This window comes from Pseudophryne corroboree, chromosome 3 (genome assembly GCF_028390025.1).
Source record: "Pseudophryne corroboree isolate aPseCor3 chromosome 3, aPseCor3.hap2, whole genome shotgun sequence".
NCBI lineage: Eukaryota > Metazoa > Chordata > Amphibia > Anura > Myobatrachidae > Pseudophryne > Pseudophryne corroboree.
Window position 1 is genome coordinate 34194870 of NC_086446.1, and position 15180 is coordinate 34210049.

General features: G+C 45.1%; 1 protein-coding gene across 1 annotated transcript in view; it reads left to right on the forward strand.

The window, feature by feature from the left end:
- Positions 1-12851, forward strand: part of LOC135057112 (zinc finger protein 420-like) — a 206451-nt gene extending 193600 nt beyond the window's left edge. The window contains exons 11-12 of the mRNA XM_063963011.1: positions 5713-5824; positions 7162-12851. Coding sequence (XP_063819081.1) covers positions 5713-5824; positions 7162-8138 — 1089 coding nt within the window. The 3' untranslated portion in view covers positions 8139-12851. The remainder of the gene's footprint in view (positions 1-5712; positions 5825-7161) is intronic.
- Positions 12852-15180: the final 2329 nt, after the last annotated feature.

A 15180-nucleotide genomic window follows, 5' to 3' on the forward strand; every position in this document is an offset into this window, starting at 1 on the left:
CCTAAAGCTTTATTTTTGTGCCCTGTCTCCTGCGGAGCCGCTAATCCCCATGGTCCTGACGGAGTCCCCAGCATCCACTACGGACTACGAGAAATAGATTTATCGGTAAGTAAAATCTTATTTTCTCATAGTCCGTAGTGGATGCTGGGCGCCCATCCCAAGTGCGGATTGTCTGCAATACTTGTACATAGTTATTGTTACAAAAATCGGGTTATTATTGTTGTGAGCCATCTTTCAGAGGCTCCTCTGTTATCATGCTGTAAACTGGGTTCAGATCACAGGTTATACGGTGTGATTGGTGTGGCTGGTATGAGTCTTACCCGGGATTCAAAATCCTTCCTTATTGTGTACGCTCGTCCGGGCACAGTATCCTAACTGAGGCTTGGAGGAGGGTCATAGGGGGAGGAGCCAGTGCACACCAGATAGTCCTAAAGCTTTCTTTAGATGTGCCCAGCCTCCTGCGGAGCCGCTATTCCCCATGGTCCTTACGGAGTCCCCAGCATCCACTACGGACTATGAGAAATAGAATTATCGGTAAGTAAATTCTTATTTTCTGCATTGTACATGTGACTGTGTGTGCCAATAGCTGCTGTGTGATTTCCATTCCGTGTATCTCACACATATTGCTATCCCTATATTCTGTACCCTGAGGCGGGGGGGGCTAAGTGCATCAGGGTTTTCATATTATATAGGGTCTCACAGGATATACTATATTGGTATTTTTCTCTGTGTTTTCCATTCACCATTTGCCTCTTAATTCCTCCGTGTGTGCTCTGCCTGTAGTCACCCTACCCAGGGGATTTTTGGCAGGTATTTTGTCTGCTTTTATTGTACTTTTTCACCCTACGGTAAAGCTTTCATATAATGTCAGCTCAGCAGGGTGCTAATTCTATGGCTGATCCTGCACTCTGCAGTGCTAATGCCATGGATGTCTCTGAGGAAAATATTGCAGCTGAGGGTTCAGGTACTGGGGGTTTTATACCCTTCAGTCAGTCTTCTGCAATGGGGGCGACTAATGACCTGCCGTGGGCTACATTTTCTAACTTACTGACTATGCTAGTAACTAGACTTGCGACCCCTATGGGACCTCCTGTGCCATTACAGCCACATATTGTCCCTGCTGTTAATCCGCCATGGGCAGATACTCTGTCCTCTCAGTTACAGCAATTAAATCTGTCTTTGGCCAAGCAAAATCCCAACCCTCGCCCGCCTAAGACCAAGGGGACATCTAAGCGGGCCTTTACATCCTCACAATCCACTCATGTTTCAGATACTTCATCTGATGACGATGGCGTATATACCGACCCCTCAGACACTGATGCAGATGCTTCTGTTGGGAAATCCATGACTCAAGTGGATGTTCCTGACCTCTTAGAGGCTATCAGGCTGATTCTTCAAATTGATGATGACTAAGAACCCTCGGCTACCTCTAAGAAGCCAGATAAGTTCAAGCATCAGAAGGTTACTAAATTAGTTTTACCCCATTCTGACTATTTAGTTGATGTACGTCAGGAATCCTGGGAGTATCCAGGAAAGAAATTCTCCCTGTCCAAAAAGATGCTAGCTCGTAATCCCCTCGCTGCAGAGTTTAGCAAAAACTGGGAAACACTGCCGCCGGTGGACTCGCAAGTCGCACGTCTGGTGTTGTCATCTGCTCTGCCTGTCACTACCGTCACCTCTCTGAAGGAACCGACGGATAAACATGTGGAGGGTTGCTTGAAGTCCATTTACACTCTGGCTGGAGCTGTGCATAGGCCTACTATTGCAGCCTCTTGGGCTGCTAAAGCTATAGAGGCCTGGGTTCAGGAAGTTGAAGCGGAATTACCATCTAATTTTCCTGATAATGCTAAACAGTGTCTTTCTTACATTGTTACAGCCTCTCATATTCAGGAGGCAGCATCTGATGCAGGTATCCTGGCGGCCAAAGCGTCTACTACGTCTATTCTGGCTCGCCGGATCCTCTGGTTTCGGTCCTGGTCTTTAGATCTGGACTTGAAAAAGACCTTGGAGGTTATCCCTTTTAAGGGAAACATTCATTTTGGGGAAGATCTCAACAAGATTGTTCCTGACTTAGCGTCTGCTAAGACTGCATGTCTACCTAGTACTACTCCTTCGGCTCTGAAGGCTAAGAGTACTTCCTTTCGTTCCTTTTGACCTCCAGGTAAAGCAAAGGGTCAGGTGTACCTGAAACAGGCTCGCACTTCCAAATCCACTAAGCCCAAACCTAAACATGCTTGGGCTGCCCGTCAGCCTGCTGCCAAAACAGACCAGCCTGCTCCATGACGGGGCGGGCCTCCTCCTGGGGGACCCCAGGGTGGGAGGCCGACTTCTATGGTTTGCTCAGGTATGGTCATAGACCACTTCGGACGCCTGGGTAAGGGAAGTAGTCACTCACGGATACGCCATCTCTTTCCAGACACGTCCCCTTCACCAGTTTTGCTCAACAAACGTCCCTTCAGATCCGGTAAAAGCAAAAACTCTCCATCTGGTGGTGCAGTCCCTCCTGGACACGGGAGTGGTGGTGCTGGTGCCTCTGGCTCAGAGAGGCAGGGGGTACTATTCAACGCTGTTCCTAGTTCCGAAACCGAATGGATCTTCTCGGACCATTCTCAACCTCAAGTCTTTGAACAAATTTGTGAAAGTCTCCAAATTCTGCATGGAAACTCTTCGTTCTATTGTTCTGGCCTTGGAGCCCAAGGACTATATGGTATACCTGGACATATAGGATGCTTACCTGCATATACCTATTGCAGTGTCGCATCAACAATACCTGTGTTTGGTATTGGCTACCTACATTTTCAATTCCAGGCCTTGCCTTTTGGTCTGACCTTGGCTCCTCAAATTTTCACCAAGATCATGGCAGTCATGACGGCCCTACTCCGCTGCCAAGGTATCAGGATCCTGCCGTATCTCGCCGACTCGCAAACTCTCCAGAGGTTGTCCTTCGTCATCTGGAACTGATAGTCCAATTCCTGCAAGCCCACGGGTGGCTCATCAACTGGAAGAAGTCTTCCCTGGTTCCTGCTCAGAGCATGGTGAACCTGGAAGCACTATTGGACACCCACAAACAGCGGTTGTTTTGGTCTCCGGAGAAGGTCTTGAAGCTTCAGGACAAGATAAGATGCTTCCTCTCTCGCCCACGTATGTCAATACACTCAGCGATGCAAGTACTAGGCCTCATGGTGCCGGCTTTCGACATGGTGGAGTACGCTCAATTTCATTCCCGCCCTCTGCAGAGGTTAATTCTCTCCGAGTGGAACAGCCTGCCTCAACGGATCAGGTCTCACATGATATCCTTGACTCCGGAGGTCCGTCTGTCACTGACGTGGTGGTTGCAGGACCAACAATTGAGCAGGGGTCGTCCATTCTGGATCTCCAACTGGGTCCTTCTGACGACGGATGCCAGTCTGCGGGGTTGGAGCAACACTCTCTTCAGGGTCGGTGGACCAGGGAGGAATCTCTCCTCCCTACAAACATTCTGGAATTGCGGGTAGTGTTCAATGCGTTGACTCTAGCCCTGCCTCTAGTACAGAACAGGCCTGTTTAAGTACAATCGGACAACGCCACCATGGTGGCGTACATAAATCATCAGGGCAGCACCCGGAGCCGCAAAGCACTGATGGAAGTGTCTAGGATTCTTCGTTGGGCGGAACACCATCTGCCAGCCATATCGGCAGTGTTCATTCCGGGGGTCCTAAACTGGGAAGCGGACTTCCTCAGTCGTCAGGACGTACACGCCGGAGAGTGGAACCTGCATCCGGAGGTCTTTCAACTCCTAGTAAACCAGTGTGGGGACTACCAGATGTAGACCTTATGGCATCTCGACACAATCACAAGGTTCCGGTTGTCAGAGCAAGGACAAGGGATCCTCGAGCAGCGTTCGTGGACGCACTGGCAATTCCATGGAACTTTCGGCTGCCGTACATATGTTCCCTCCAGTGTCCTTTCTATCAGGGTGATAAGGAAGTTCAAGCAAGAAGGAGGAATACTACTTCTACTCGCTCCGGCGTGGCCCAGACGGCGTTGGTTCTCAGACCTGCAGGGTCTCTTGATAGAGCATCCTCTTCTGCTTCTGCAGCGCCCAGACCTCCTCGTTCAGGGCCCTTGTGTCTACCAGGATTTGGTCCGGCTGGCTTTGACGGCACGGCTCTTGAAGCTTCCGTACTGAGGGCCAAAGGTTTTTCGAAGGCGGTCATTCAAAGTATATTGAAGGCCCGTAAACCGGCTTCTGCTCGGATTTATCATAGGGTCTGGAATTCTTATTTTGCTTGGTGTGCAACTAACAATTATTAGGCATACAAGTTCAGTACTGCCAAACTCTTGGCTTTTCTGCAACAGGGCCTGGACTTAGGCCTTCGTCTGGCCTCCCTCAAGGTTCATATTTCTGTCTTGTCTATATGGTTTCAGAGAAAAATTGCGACTCTACCTGATGTTCATACATTCACTCAGGGTGTTTTACGGATTCAACCTCCCTATGACCGGTCTGTGGCTCCTTGGGACTTGTTGGTTGTTCTGGAGGCCTTACAAGAGTCTCCGTTTGAACCTCTTGAGTCTGTGGACCGTAGTGGCTTACTCTTAAGGTCTTGTTCTTGCTGGCTATTGCCTCTGCTAGAAGGGTTTCAGACTTTGGTGCCTTGTCCTGTCGGTCACCGTTTCTGATTTTTCACCGTGACCGTCCTGGTTATTTGCCTAAGGTGTCATCTTTTCACCTTAACCAAGAGATTGTGGTTACAGCCTTTACATCTCAGGGTTTATCCTCCAAAGAGCGGTCTTAGGATGCGGTACGGGCTCTCCGTATTTATGTGAAGAGAACAGCTTCTCTTAGGAGATCTGATTCTCTCTTTGTCCTTTTTGGTTTTCACAAACGCGGCTGGCCTGCTAACAAGCAGACCTTGGCCAGATGGATTAGAATGGTGATTGCACATGCTTATGTACAGGCTGGCCTTCCAGCTCTGCTACCATCAAGGCCCATTCTACTTGGTCTGTTGGACCTTCTGGGCCGCCCGCTGTGGTGCGACCCTTGAACAATTGTGCAAGGCGGCTACGTGGTCCTCAGTGAACACGTTCATAAGGTTCTATGACTTCGATACTTCTGCCGCCTAGGATGCCTCCCTTGGAAGCTGCGTTCTTGTGCCCGCTACAGTGCGTCCCCTCCCATAAGGAACTGCTTTAGGACATCCCCGATGTTATCCCTGTGGAACCCAGTGTACCCCGCAGCAGAAAAGGAGATTTATGGTAAGAACTTACCTTTGTTAAATCTCTTTCTGCGAGGTACACTGGATTCCACAGGGCGCCCACCCTGACACACTTAGCTTCTTTGGGTTGTTATGGCATTAGCCGCTGACACCTTCTCCTGTCGTGAGAGTGTGGTGTATGTGGCTACTAACGGTTGTCGTCTCTTTTACCTGCTACTGCATTGGACTGGTTAACAAAACTGCGCTCCTGTGCACGGAGGCTAAGTTATAGAGGAGCCTGCGCTAAGCATCCTGGGAACAGTCAAAGCTTTTAGCCTGTTGGTGCCTTGGATCAAGATCCAACTCTACACTCCCGATGTTATTCCCTGTGGAACCCAGTTTACCTTGCAGAAAGAGATTTAGCAAAGATAAGTTCTTACCATAAATCTCCTTTTTTGCTTTACTCCCAGCTCAGATTTGGGCCCTGTGTGATGTGTGGAGTATCGGACATTACGCAATATTTTATTTTCTGAATTAGGATGAAGATCTGAGTAATATTAATACACGTTGTATAGAGGGAGAAGAAGAGACGTATGTGAGGGATGATCGGCAGTGTAAGGAGGAGAAAATCCCTACAGATATCAGCGCAGGTGAATAATTATCACTTATCACAGAAAAGAGTCACATATTCTCTTTGCTCAGTCACTACAGCAATCTCTTATCCTACACCCTCCTCTGTCAGTACAAACTAATGAAGGAAATGTATCTGCCCAGTTAATCGGAAGTTATCAGCCCCTATTATACTCTTGCTCTACCCCTCACATCATGTCACTGTGTGTTACCAACCCAGAGATCTGACCAGTCTCCTCCCCACACTCTCTGGTGTATCTCGTACATCAGGAGCCATCAGCCCCTATTATACTCTTGCTCTACCCCTCACATCATGTCACTGTTTGTTACCAGCCCAGAAATCTGACCAGTCTCCTCACACTCTCTGGTGTATCTCGTACATCAGGAGCCATCAGCCCCTATTATACTCCTGTTCTCCCCCCTCACATCATGTCACTGTGTGTTACCAGCCCAGAGATCTGACCAGTCTCTCCCCACACTCTCTGGTGTATCTCATACATCAGTACAAGGGGCGTCACAACAGCGATTCTCTCTGTGATCAGTGGGATGTCTCTTCCTGTGCCCTAATAGTAATATATGTATATGCTGTACTTTGTAGTGTTTACGTCATTATTTTTTTATCCGATCTACATACTCGCAATACAACTGCCTACATTACTACATGTAACACTGCACATTATGGGTGTGTGATGTGAAGCTGTGAGGTCACAGGCCATGTGATATAATACTCCTATACTGACACTACAGCATATGTATCAGGGACTATACACAACATGGGCCAGTAAGGGGAAACTACATCTCACTGCCCAGAGTAATGATCCTGTATAAGAGGATATTGGAGCTAGCTGGAAGCGGAGAAACCTGCAGGCTTTTCAGTATCATTCTCCTCTATGGCTCTGGCATTAAGAAATGGTAAGTCATAGGACTCAGAGGACGATGTCAGTGTTGCACCATGGTGGGATTCACCATCAGCTTGTGGACACCATTTGTGAGACACATGGGACCTATGAAGATGATGCCTCTTCTGTACATAAACCAGTAGCGGTATCACATAACTAACACCCACACTACTCACCCGCACTGTGATCGCTTGGACACTGATACATATAAAACAGTACCTGTGTGTGTGGTCCTCCTGTTATATTGCTTTCCACTGATGGGGGAAAACGCCTTAGATCATAGCCTGGGGTTTCTCAGAGGCCACTAGGACAAGTGTTGTAGCTCACACACTTATCAGATGGATCCGGCTCTGTTTTAAACCAGTGTTTTATCTGTACAGCAATAGAGTCCTATTTACTGTATGTACATGTATAATAATTTGCTCCTCAGATTAACAGTATTCTACATTTATTTACAGCAGACGGAGGCACAAGCGGGAAGACCTCAGAGCGAGATCACATTTTGTCTCCAGATTTTAAAATGCAAGATAACATTACTCAGTATTATCGAGGAGAAAACCCCAATACAGTAGATATACATCCAGTACCTGACAGTGCAGAGATATCATCTGATCCCTCTAATTGTGAGGAATATCTCTCAGATATTGCTACACATAGTGCTGCTCTTACATTTGACTCAGTCTTTATTTGTTCTGACTGTGGTCAAAGTTTTGTAAATCAGTCCGTGTTTGTTAAACATCAAAGAAGTCACACAACTGAGAAACCATTTCCATGTTTTCTGTGTGGGAAATGTTTTTCACAGAAATCAAATCTTGTTACACATCAGAGAACTCACACAGGTGAGAAACCATTTCCATGCTCTTTTTGTGGGAAACGTTTTACACAGAAATCAGATCTTGTTACACATGAGAGAGGTCATACAGGTGAGAAACCATTTTCATGTTCACTGTGTGGGAAATGTTTTACACAGAAATCAAATCTTGTTACACATCAGAGAACTCACACAGGTGAGAAACCATTTCCATGCTCTTTGTGTGGGAAACGTTTTACACAGAAATCAGATCTCGTTACACATGAGAGAGGTCATACAGGTGAGAAACCATTTGCATGTACTCAGTGTGGGAAATGTTTTACACAGAAATCCAATCTTGTTACACATCAGAGAACTCACACAGGCGAGAAGCCATTTGCGTGCTCTGTGTGTGAGAAACGTTTTACGCAGAAATCCGATCTTGTTACACATCAGAGAAGTCACACAGGTGAGAAACCATTTCCATGTTCTGAGTGTGGGAAATGTTTTACACAAAAATCAAATCTTGTTACACATCAGAGAACTCACACAGGTGAGAAACCATTTCCATGCACTGTGTGTGGGAAACGTTTTACACAGAAATCCGATCTGGTTACACATTCGAGAACTCACACAGCTGTGTAACCATTCCACATATTGAGTGTGTAAAACATTGCACACTGAAATCCATACCTTGTTACACATCTGAAAATTCATATAAGGGAGGACTGACTGGCATGGGGTGATGTCTGGTATAAGTGCGTGTCTGAGAGGAATGTTCATAGGTCTGAATGTCATGCTTTTCAGTGCTGGCGGGATCTGTGGGAATATTTTATGACATTATAGAGATGTGAGGGGCAATTTGGGATGAATGATGTGGGCTTTCCAGGGATGTATTAATTATTATTATTTTTTTTCTCTTTCATTTCTGTAAGTGATTATGTGTATTTCTTTTGCATGCTGTAGGGCTGCACATGCTGTCTTATGCGTATATCTGGATCATAGAGTTAGTGTATGTAGAAAGGTAATTATGAAAATTTAAGGTCATGATAAAGTGTAAGTAAAATATATACAGTCTGATAGGTGTGTGGTATGGAGGGTCAACAGTGTCTAGGTCGACCGCTATTGGTCGACAGGGTTTCTAGGTCGACATGAGTTTTTTGTTGTCGTTTTCTCCGTACAGTGACCGGGAACCCCAATTAGTGCACCGTGTCCGTTTGCAGTACTTCGGGTACCGTGCCTCGCTCCACTACCGCAGAGCTCGGCCCAGTTTACTATTCCCAATCGTAGTCCATGTGGATCGTTAAGTATGAAAAAGTTCAAAAAAAATTTAACTTTTTTTAAAAAACTCATGTCGACCTTTTGCCCTGTTGACCCAGTTACTGTCCACCAATAGTGGTCGACCTAGAGACCGGATCCTGTCTGATAGTGTAGTAAATGCTTAAAATAAAACAAAAGAAAAAAAAACATTCAAATTGCAAAATTGAAAACGATGATGTAAGGTGGCAGGGGGTAATATAATATTAGTGTGTGATGTACTTAATGAGAGCACGATAAAGGAAGAGTGTAAGAGAAGGGCAATATGGAAGCAGTGACAGATGTAATAATGTCCTGCATCCATGTGATATAAACAGTATGGAGTTTGCTATGGAATATCTGCTAAGGGTAAAAAGTACTTTTAGAAAATACAGATGGAGCCTCCGTTAGGTGAATGGGGCGTGTCTCCGGGCGCACACGCCCATCCAGACGGAGACTCTCACAGTGACTAGGTGCGCCCAGGCAGGCGCGCCTAGTCACAGAAGGAGCAAAGATAACGGAGGCTCCATCGGTAGGAAGGTTAGACACATCAGTGGGGTCAGTCCAATTAGGTGCTAATTTATTTCACCGGCGAGGTCGCGCGGCAGCAGCTACACTTTTATGGCAGCACAAATTGTGCGAATTATGGCTAAAGTTTGGCCGCGAGTTTGATGCCGTTGCTGACGTTGAAATACCACGGTAGCAGCAACCCGCACCCTCCGCATTTCATTAGATTGACCCCTAATGAGTTATTTTGACTTAGAATTAACAATGAATGCACTGGCTGCAGCGAACGTGGGGAAAATAGGGTGACTGGTGAGATAATGGGAACAGAGACTGGGGCCGGGATGTAATGATGTCAGAGTTTGACGGCTGTGTGGGATGCTGGCCGAACTCGGACGTTTTTTTTTAAAGGGGAAATCATTTACAGCCATGACTAAAATAAGAATGACACAAGTATTGGTTTTCACAAATCTGCTGCCTCAGTTTTTCTGATTGCAATTTGCACATACTCCATAATGCCAGAATGTCATGAATAGTGATCAGATGAACTGCAATTAATTGCCATGACAATGAACTTAATCCCAAAAACAACGTTTCCACTGCATTTCAGCCCTGCCACAAAAAAGACCAGCTGGCCTCATGTCAGTGATTCTCGCGTTAACACAGGTGAGAGTGTTGACGAGGACAAGGCTGGTGATCATTCTGTCATGCTGATTGAATAGAATAAAAAACCTGGAAGCTTTAAAAGGAGGGTAGTGCTTGAAATCATTGTCCTTCCACTGTTAACCATGGTTACCTGCAAGGAAACGCGTGCAGTCATCATTGCTTTGCACAAAAAGGGCTTCACAGGCCAGGATATTGCTGCTAGTAAGATTGCACCTAAATCAACCATTTATCAGATCATCAAGAACTTCAAGGAGAGAGGTTCAATGTTGTGAAGAAGGCTTCAGGGCGCCCACGAATTTCCAGCAAGCGCCAGGACCGTCTCCTAGAGTTGATTCAGCTTTGGGACCGGGGCACCACCAGTGCAGAGCTTGCTCAGGAATGGCAGCAGGCAGGTGTGAGTGCATCTGCACGCACAGTGAGGGGAAGACTTTGGGAGGATGGGCTGGTGTCAAGAAGGGCAGCAAAGAAGCCACTTCTCTCCAGGAAAACCATCAGGGACAGACTGATATTCTGTAAAAGGTTTCAGGGATTGGATTGCTGAGATCTAAGGTAAAGTAATTTTCTCTGATTAAACCCCTTTCAGATTGATTGGGGCATCTGGAAAACCGCTTGTCTGGAGAAGGAAAGGTGAGCGCTACCATCAGTCCTGTGTCATGCCAGCAGTAAAGCATCCTGAGACCAATCATGTGTGGGGCTGCTTCTCAGCCAAGGGAGGGAGCTCACTCACAGTTTTTCCTAGAAACACAGCCGTGAATAAAGAATGGAACCAAAACATCCTCCAAGAGCAACTTCTCCCAACCATCTGAGAACAGTTTGGTGAGGAACAATGCCTTCTCCAGCATGATGGAGCACCTTGCCATAAGCCAAAAATGATAACTAAGTGGCTCGGGGAACAAAACATCGAAACTTTGGGTCCATGGCCAGGAAACTCCCCAGACCTTAATCCCATTGAGAACTTTTGGTCAATCCTCAAGAGGTGGGTGGACAAACAAAAACCCACAAATTCTGACATGTCCAAGCATTTATCAGTCAAGAATGGGCGGCTATTAGTCAGTATGTAGCCCAGAAGTTGATTGACAGCATGCCAGAGCGAATTGCAGAGGTCCTGTAAAAGAAATGTTAGCACTGAAAATATTGATTAATGTAATTGTCAATAAAAGACTTTGACACTTATGAAATGCTTGTAATTTTACTTCAGTATACCATAGTAACATCTGACAAAAAGGTATAAAAAAAAAAATCTGAAAACCAATACTTGTGTAATTCTCAAAACATTTGGCCATAGCTGTACAAGGCATGGTTTAGTCTTGTAAATTATTGCCCCTTTAAGAAATGTCAGAGTTCGGCTGGCATCCCGCACGGCCGCTGAACTTGAGTTTCATTACATCCTGCCCTGGAAGAGGGATAGTGTTTGTTACTGACAGGCATATATATAAATATCAATAGTAATGTGAAAAAGGGAGCCTTGCGATAATAACGCTCTCTGGAGATGGCGTTAAGTAGGGTGATCCAGCTTTGTTGTCTGAAAAGTCCAGAAGCTGATAATTGTAAAAACAATAAAAACAAAACAAAGAGCAAATACTCGCCAGGCTCCTGCTCTGCGAACCCGGTCAGCTGTGCTGTAAACTGGCATCTCCCTTTACAGCATATGAGATGCCGCTTTACAGCACAACTGATCTGGTGCCCGGCCCAGGAGCCTGGTGACCAGCTGACCAGAGGAAACACTCACCGATCACTGGGCTGGTAAATAGGAGCCGGAGGAGCAAGGGCGGATCCTGGCGGCGCATGCTCGGTACAATCTCTGTATTTTTCATGAAAAATACAGAGAAATGTGGATTCGCAGGGACAGTCTGTCCCTAAGTGTAATAACTGATGCATCCCTAAAATGTATTCAATTATCGCATTGTGGATTGGGGCAAGTTTATGTCATCTGCATCTGACATGCGGATTGTGATAATTATCCCCATCAGTGCTGTATATAGCATTAATAGCATTAAACAATGTGTGTTATGTTTATTCAATACATTTAACCACTTGCCTGGCATGGTGGCATCAGTTGCGACCACACCAGGCAGTGTTTTATCTGACCTGGTCGCCCAGGATGCGACCAGTCAGCCACTGGGTAAGTGTAAAACAACCTGCCAACCCAGACCCCCCCCCCCTCTGCCTGCCTTCTGGGTACCTGGCGGCTGTCCGGGCTCTAAAAGGTAAAATTGCGATGGTCACGATGTTCTCGACTGATGTTTGGGAGAGAGAACATTTTTAAAAAATAAATTAACATTTTTTTTCTTTTTTTTTTTCTTTTTTAAACTAAAATAATTTTTCATAGGGTTAAATTCATATTTTTCACCTAATTCACTCATAAAAAAATGACCATTTCTGAGCGTTTTTTGGGAAAAAAATTGTCAGTTAAGTGGCTAGAAATATATAAAGTTGTGTATGGCTATCAGCTGCTGCCATTTAATTAGCAAGTCCCGGAGCCTAGAAGCAAATACTAAATAGAGAACAAATGAAGGCGTTACTATTGAGTTGCTGTATCAAAATTTGATTACATTTAATTTGATACTATTCACTTATAATTAACATTTAAACATCTGCATAGTATAGGAATATACAGTGTGTGTGTATGTGTGTGTGTGTGTATATATATATATATATATATATATATAATTTATTTATACACACACACATACATATAATATCTGTGGGTACAGAGTAGAACAATGCATTCATAAAATATGGTTACTAATGCTTACAGCTGTGTTTTAGTGGTAATGTACAGAAAATTAGGCTATAGCTTATGCAGAGTCTTATTGGTGTATAAATATAGTATGGCTGATTGATATACCATCTGGAAAGTATTCACAGCGCTTCACTTTTTCCACATTTTCTTATGTTATAGCCTTATTCCAAAATGGAATAAATTAATTGTTTCCACTCAAAATTCTACACACAATACCTCATAATGACAGCGTAAAAAAAAAAGTTTTTTTGAGATTTTTGCTAATTTATTACAAATAAAAAACAAAGAAATCACATGTACATTAGTATTCACAGCCTTTGCTCAATACTTTGTTGATGCACCTTTGGCAGCAATTACAGCCTCAAGTCTTTTTGAACATGATGCCACAAGCTTGGCACACCTATCTTTGGGCAGTTTCGCCCATTCCTCTTTGCAGCACCTCTCAAGCTCCATCAGGTTGGATGGGAAACGTCGGTATACAGCCATTTTCAGATCTTTCCAGAGATGTTCAATCGGATTCTAGTCTGGGCTCTGGCTGGGCCACTCAAGGACATTCACAGAGTTGTCCTGAATTTACTCCTTTGATATCTTGGCTGTGTGCTTAGGGTCGTTGTCCTGCTGAAAGATGAACCGTCGCCCCAGTTTGAGGTCAAGAGCGCTCTGGAGAATGTTTTCATTCAGGATGTCTCTGTACATTGCTGCATTCATCTTTCCCTCTTTCCTGACTACTCTCCCAGTTCCTGCCGCTGAAAAACATACCCACAGCATGCCACCACCATGCTTCACTGTAGTGATGGCCTGGTGATGAGCGGTACCTGGTTTCCTCCAAACATGACGCCTGGCATTCACGCCAGAGAGTTCAATCTTTGTCTCATCAGACCAGAGAATTTTGTTTCTCATGGTCTGATAGTCCTTCAAGTGCATTTTGGCAAACTCCAGGCGGTCTGCCATGTGCTTTTTACTAAGGAGTGGCTTCCGTCTGGCCACTCTACCATACAGGCCTGATTGGTGGATTACTGCAGAGATTATTGTCCTTCTGGAAGGTTCTCCTCACTCCACAGAGGAATGCTTTAGCTCTGACGGAATTACCATCGGGTTCTTGGTCACCTCCCTGACTTGGGCCCTTCTCCCCACGATCGATCCGATTAGATGACCGGCTAGCTCTAGGAAGAGTCCTGGTGGTTCCGAACTTCATCCAAAAATGGAAGATGGAGGACACTGTGCTCATTGGGACCTTCAAAGCAGTAGATATTTTTCTGTACCCTTCCCCAGATTTGTGCCTCAAGACAATCCCTTTGTTGCTTGGTTTGTGCTCAGACATGCACTGTCAAGTGTTGAACCCTTTATAGACAGGTGTGTGTCTTTCCAAATCATGTCCAATCAACTGAATTTACAACAGGTGGATTCCAATTAAGCTGTAGAAACATCTCAAGGATGATCAGTGGAAACAGGATGCACCTGAGCTCAATTTTGAGCTTCATGGCAAAGGCTGTGAATACTTATGTACATGTGATTTCTTAGTTTTTATTTTTTATTTTTAATAAATTAGCAAAAATCTCAAAAACACTTTTTTCACGTTGTCATTATCGGGTATTGTGTGTAGAATTTTGAGGGGAAAAAATAGTTTATTCCATTTTGGAATACGGCTGTAACATAACAAAATGTGGAAAAAGTGAAGCGCTGTGAATACTTTCTGGATGCACTGTAGTAAGACTAATATAGTATGACTGATAAATATAGTACGGCTGTTATACACTTTGTTGACAAAAGTGATTGGACACTGACAGCAAATAGATCAGCGACATGTTATTGACCAGTACTCTGTAGGTCCACCATGTGCAGCGATTACTGCAGACAGCCTTCTTGGCAAACTGTCCACAAGTTCCTGGACAACAGCAGGTGGTATGTTTTGCTATACCGCCTTAAGTACAGTGACCAACTCTGACACTGAAGGTGGTTGAGTCGGCCTAGAACACACCTGTCACTCCAATTCATCCCAGAGGTTCTCAGTGGGGTTAAGATCTGGACTCTGAGCTGGCCAGTCCATACAGGTTGCTGAATTTTCTGTATACCAGTCCAGCGTCGACCTGGAAACATGACGGTGGCATTTGTCATCCTGATAAAACATTCATCGTTTCCCTAGAACCTCCACAATGTCGGGAGCACAGAGTTATCGAGAACATTTCTACATTTCTCAGAGTTAATGTGACCATGTATTACAGCTAGTGGACACATGCCTAACCAGCTGTAACAGCCCCACAGCATAATGCTGCCGCCACTTCCATGCTTTACTGTAGGTACTGTACACTCTGACATCAGACGTTCTCTTGGCAATCGCCAAACCCAAACACGTCCATCTGTTCTGAAACGTATACCTTGTGATTCGTCACTCCATAACACTCGCTACCATTGTTCACCTATCCAGTTTTTGTGGCTCGCTACACTATTGTAAGTGCTGGGCTGCATTGTTCTTTGTGA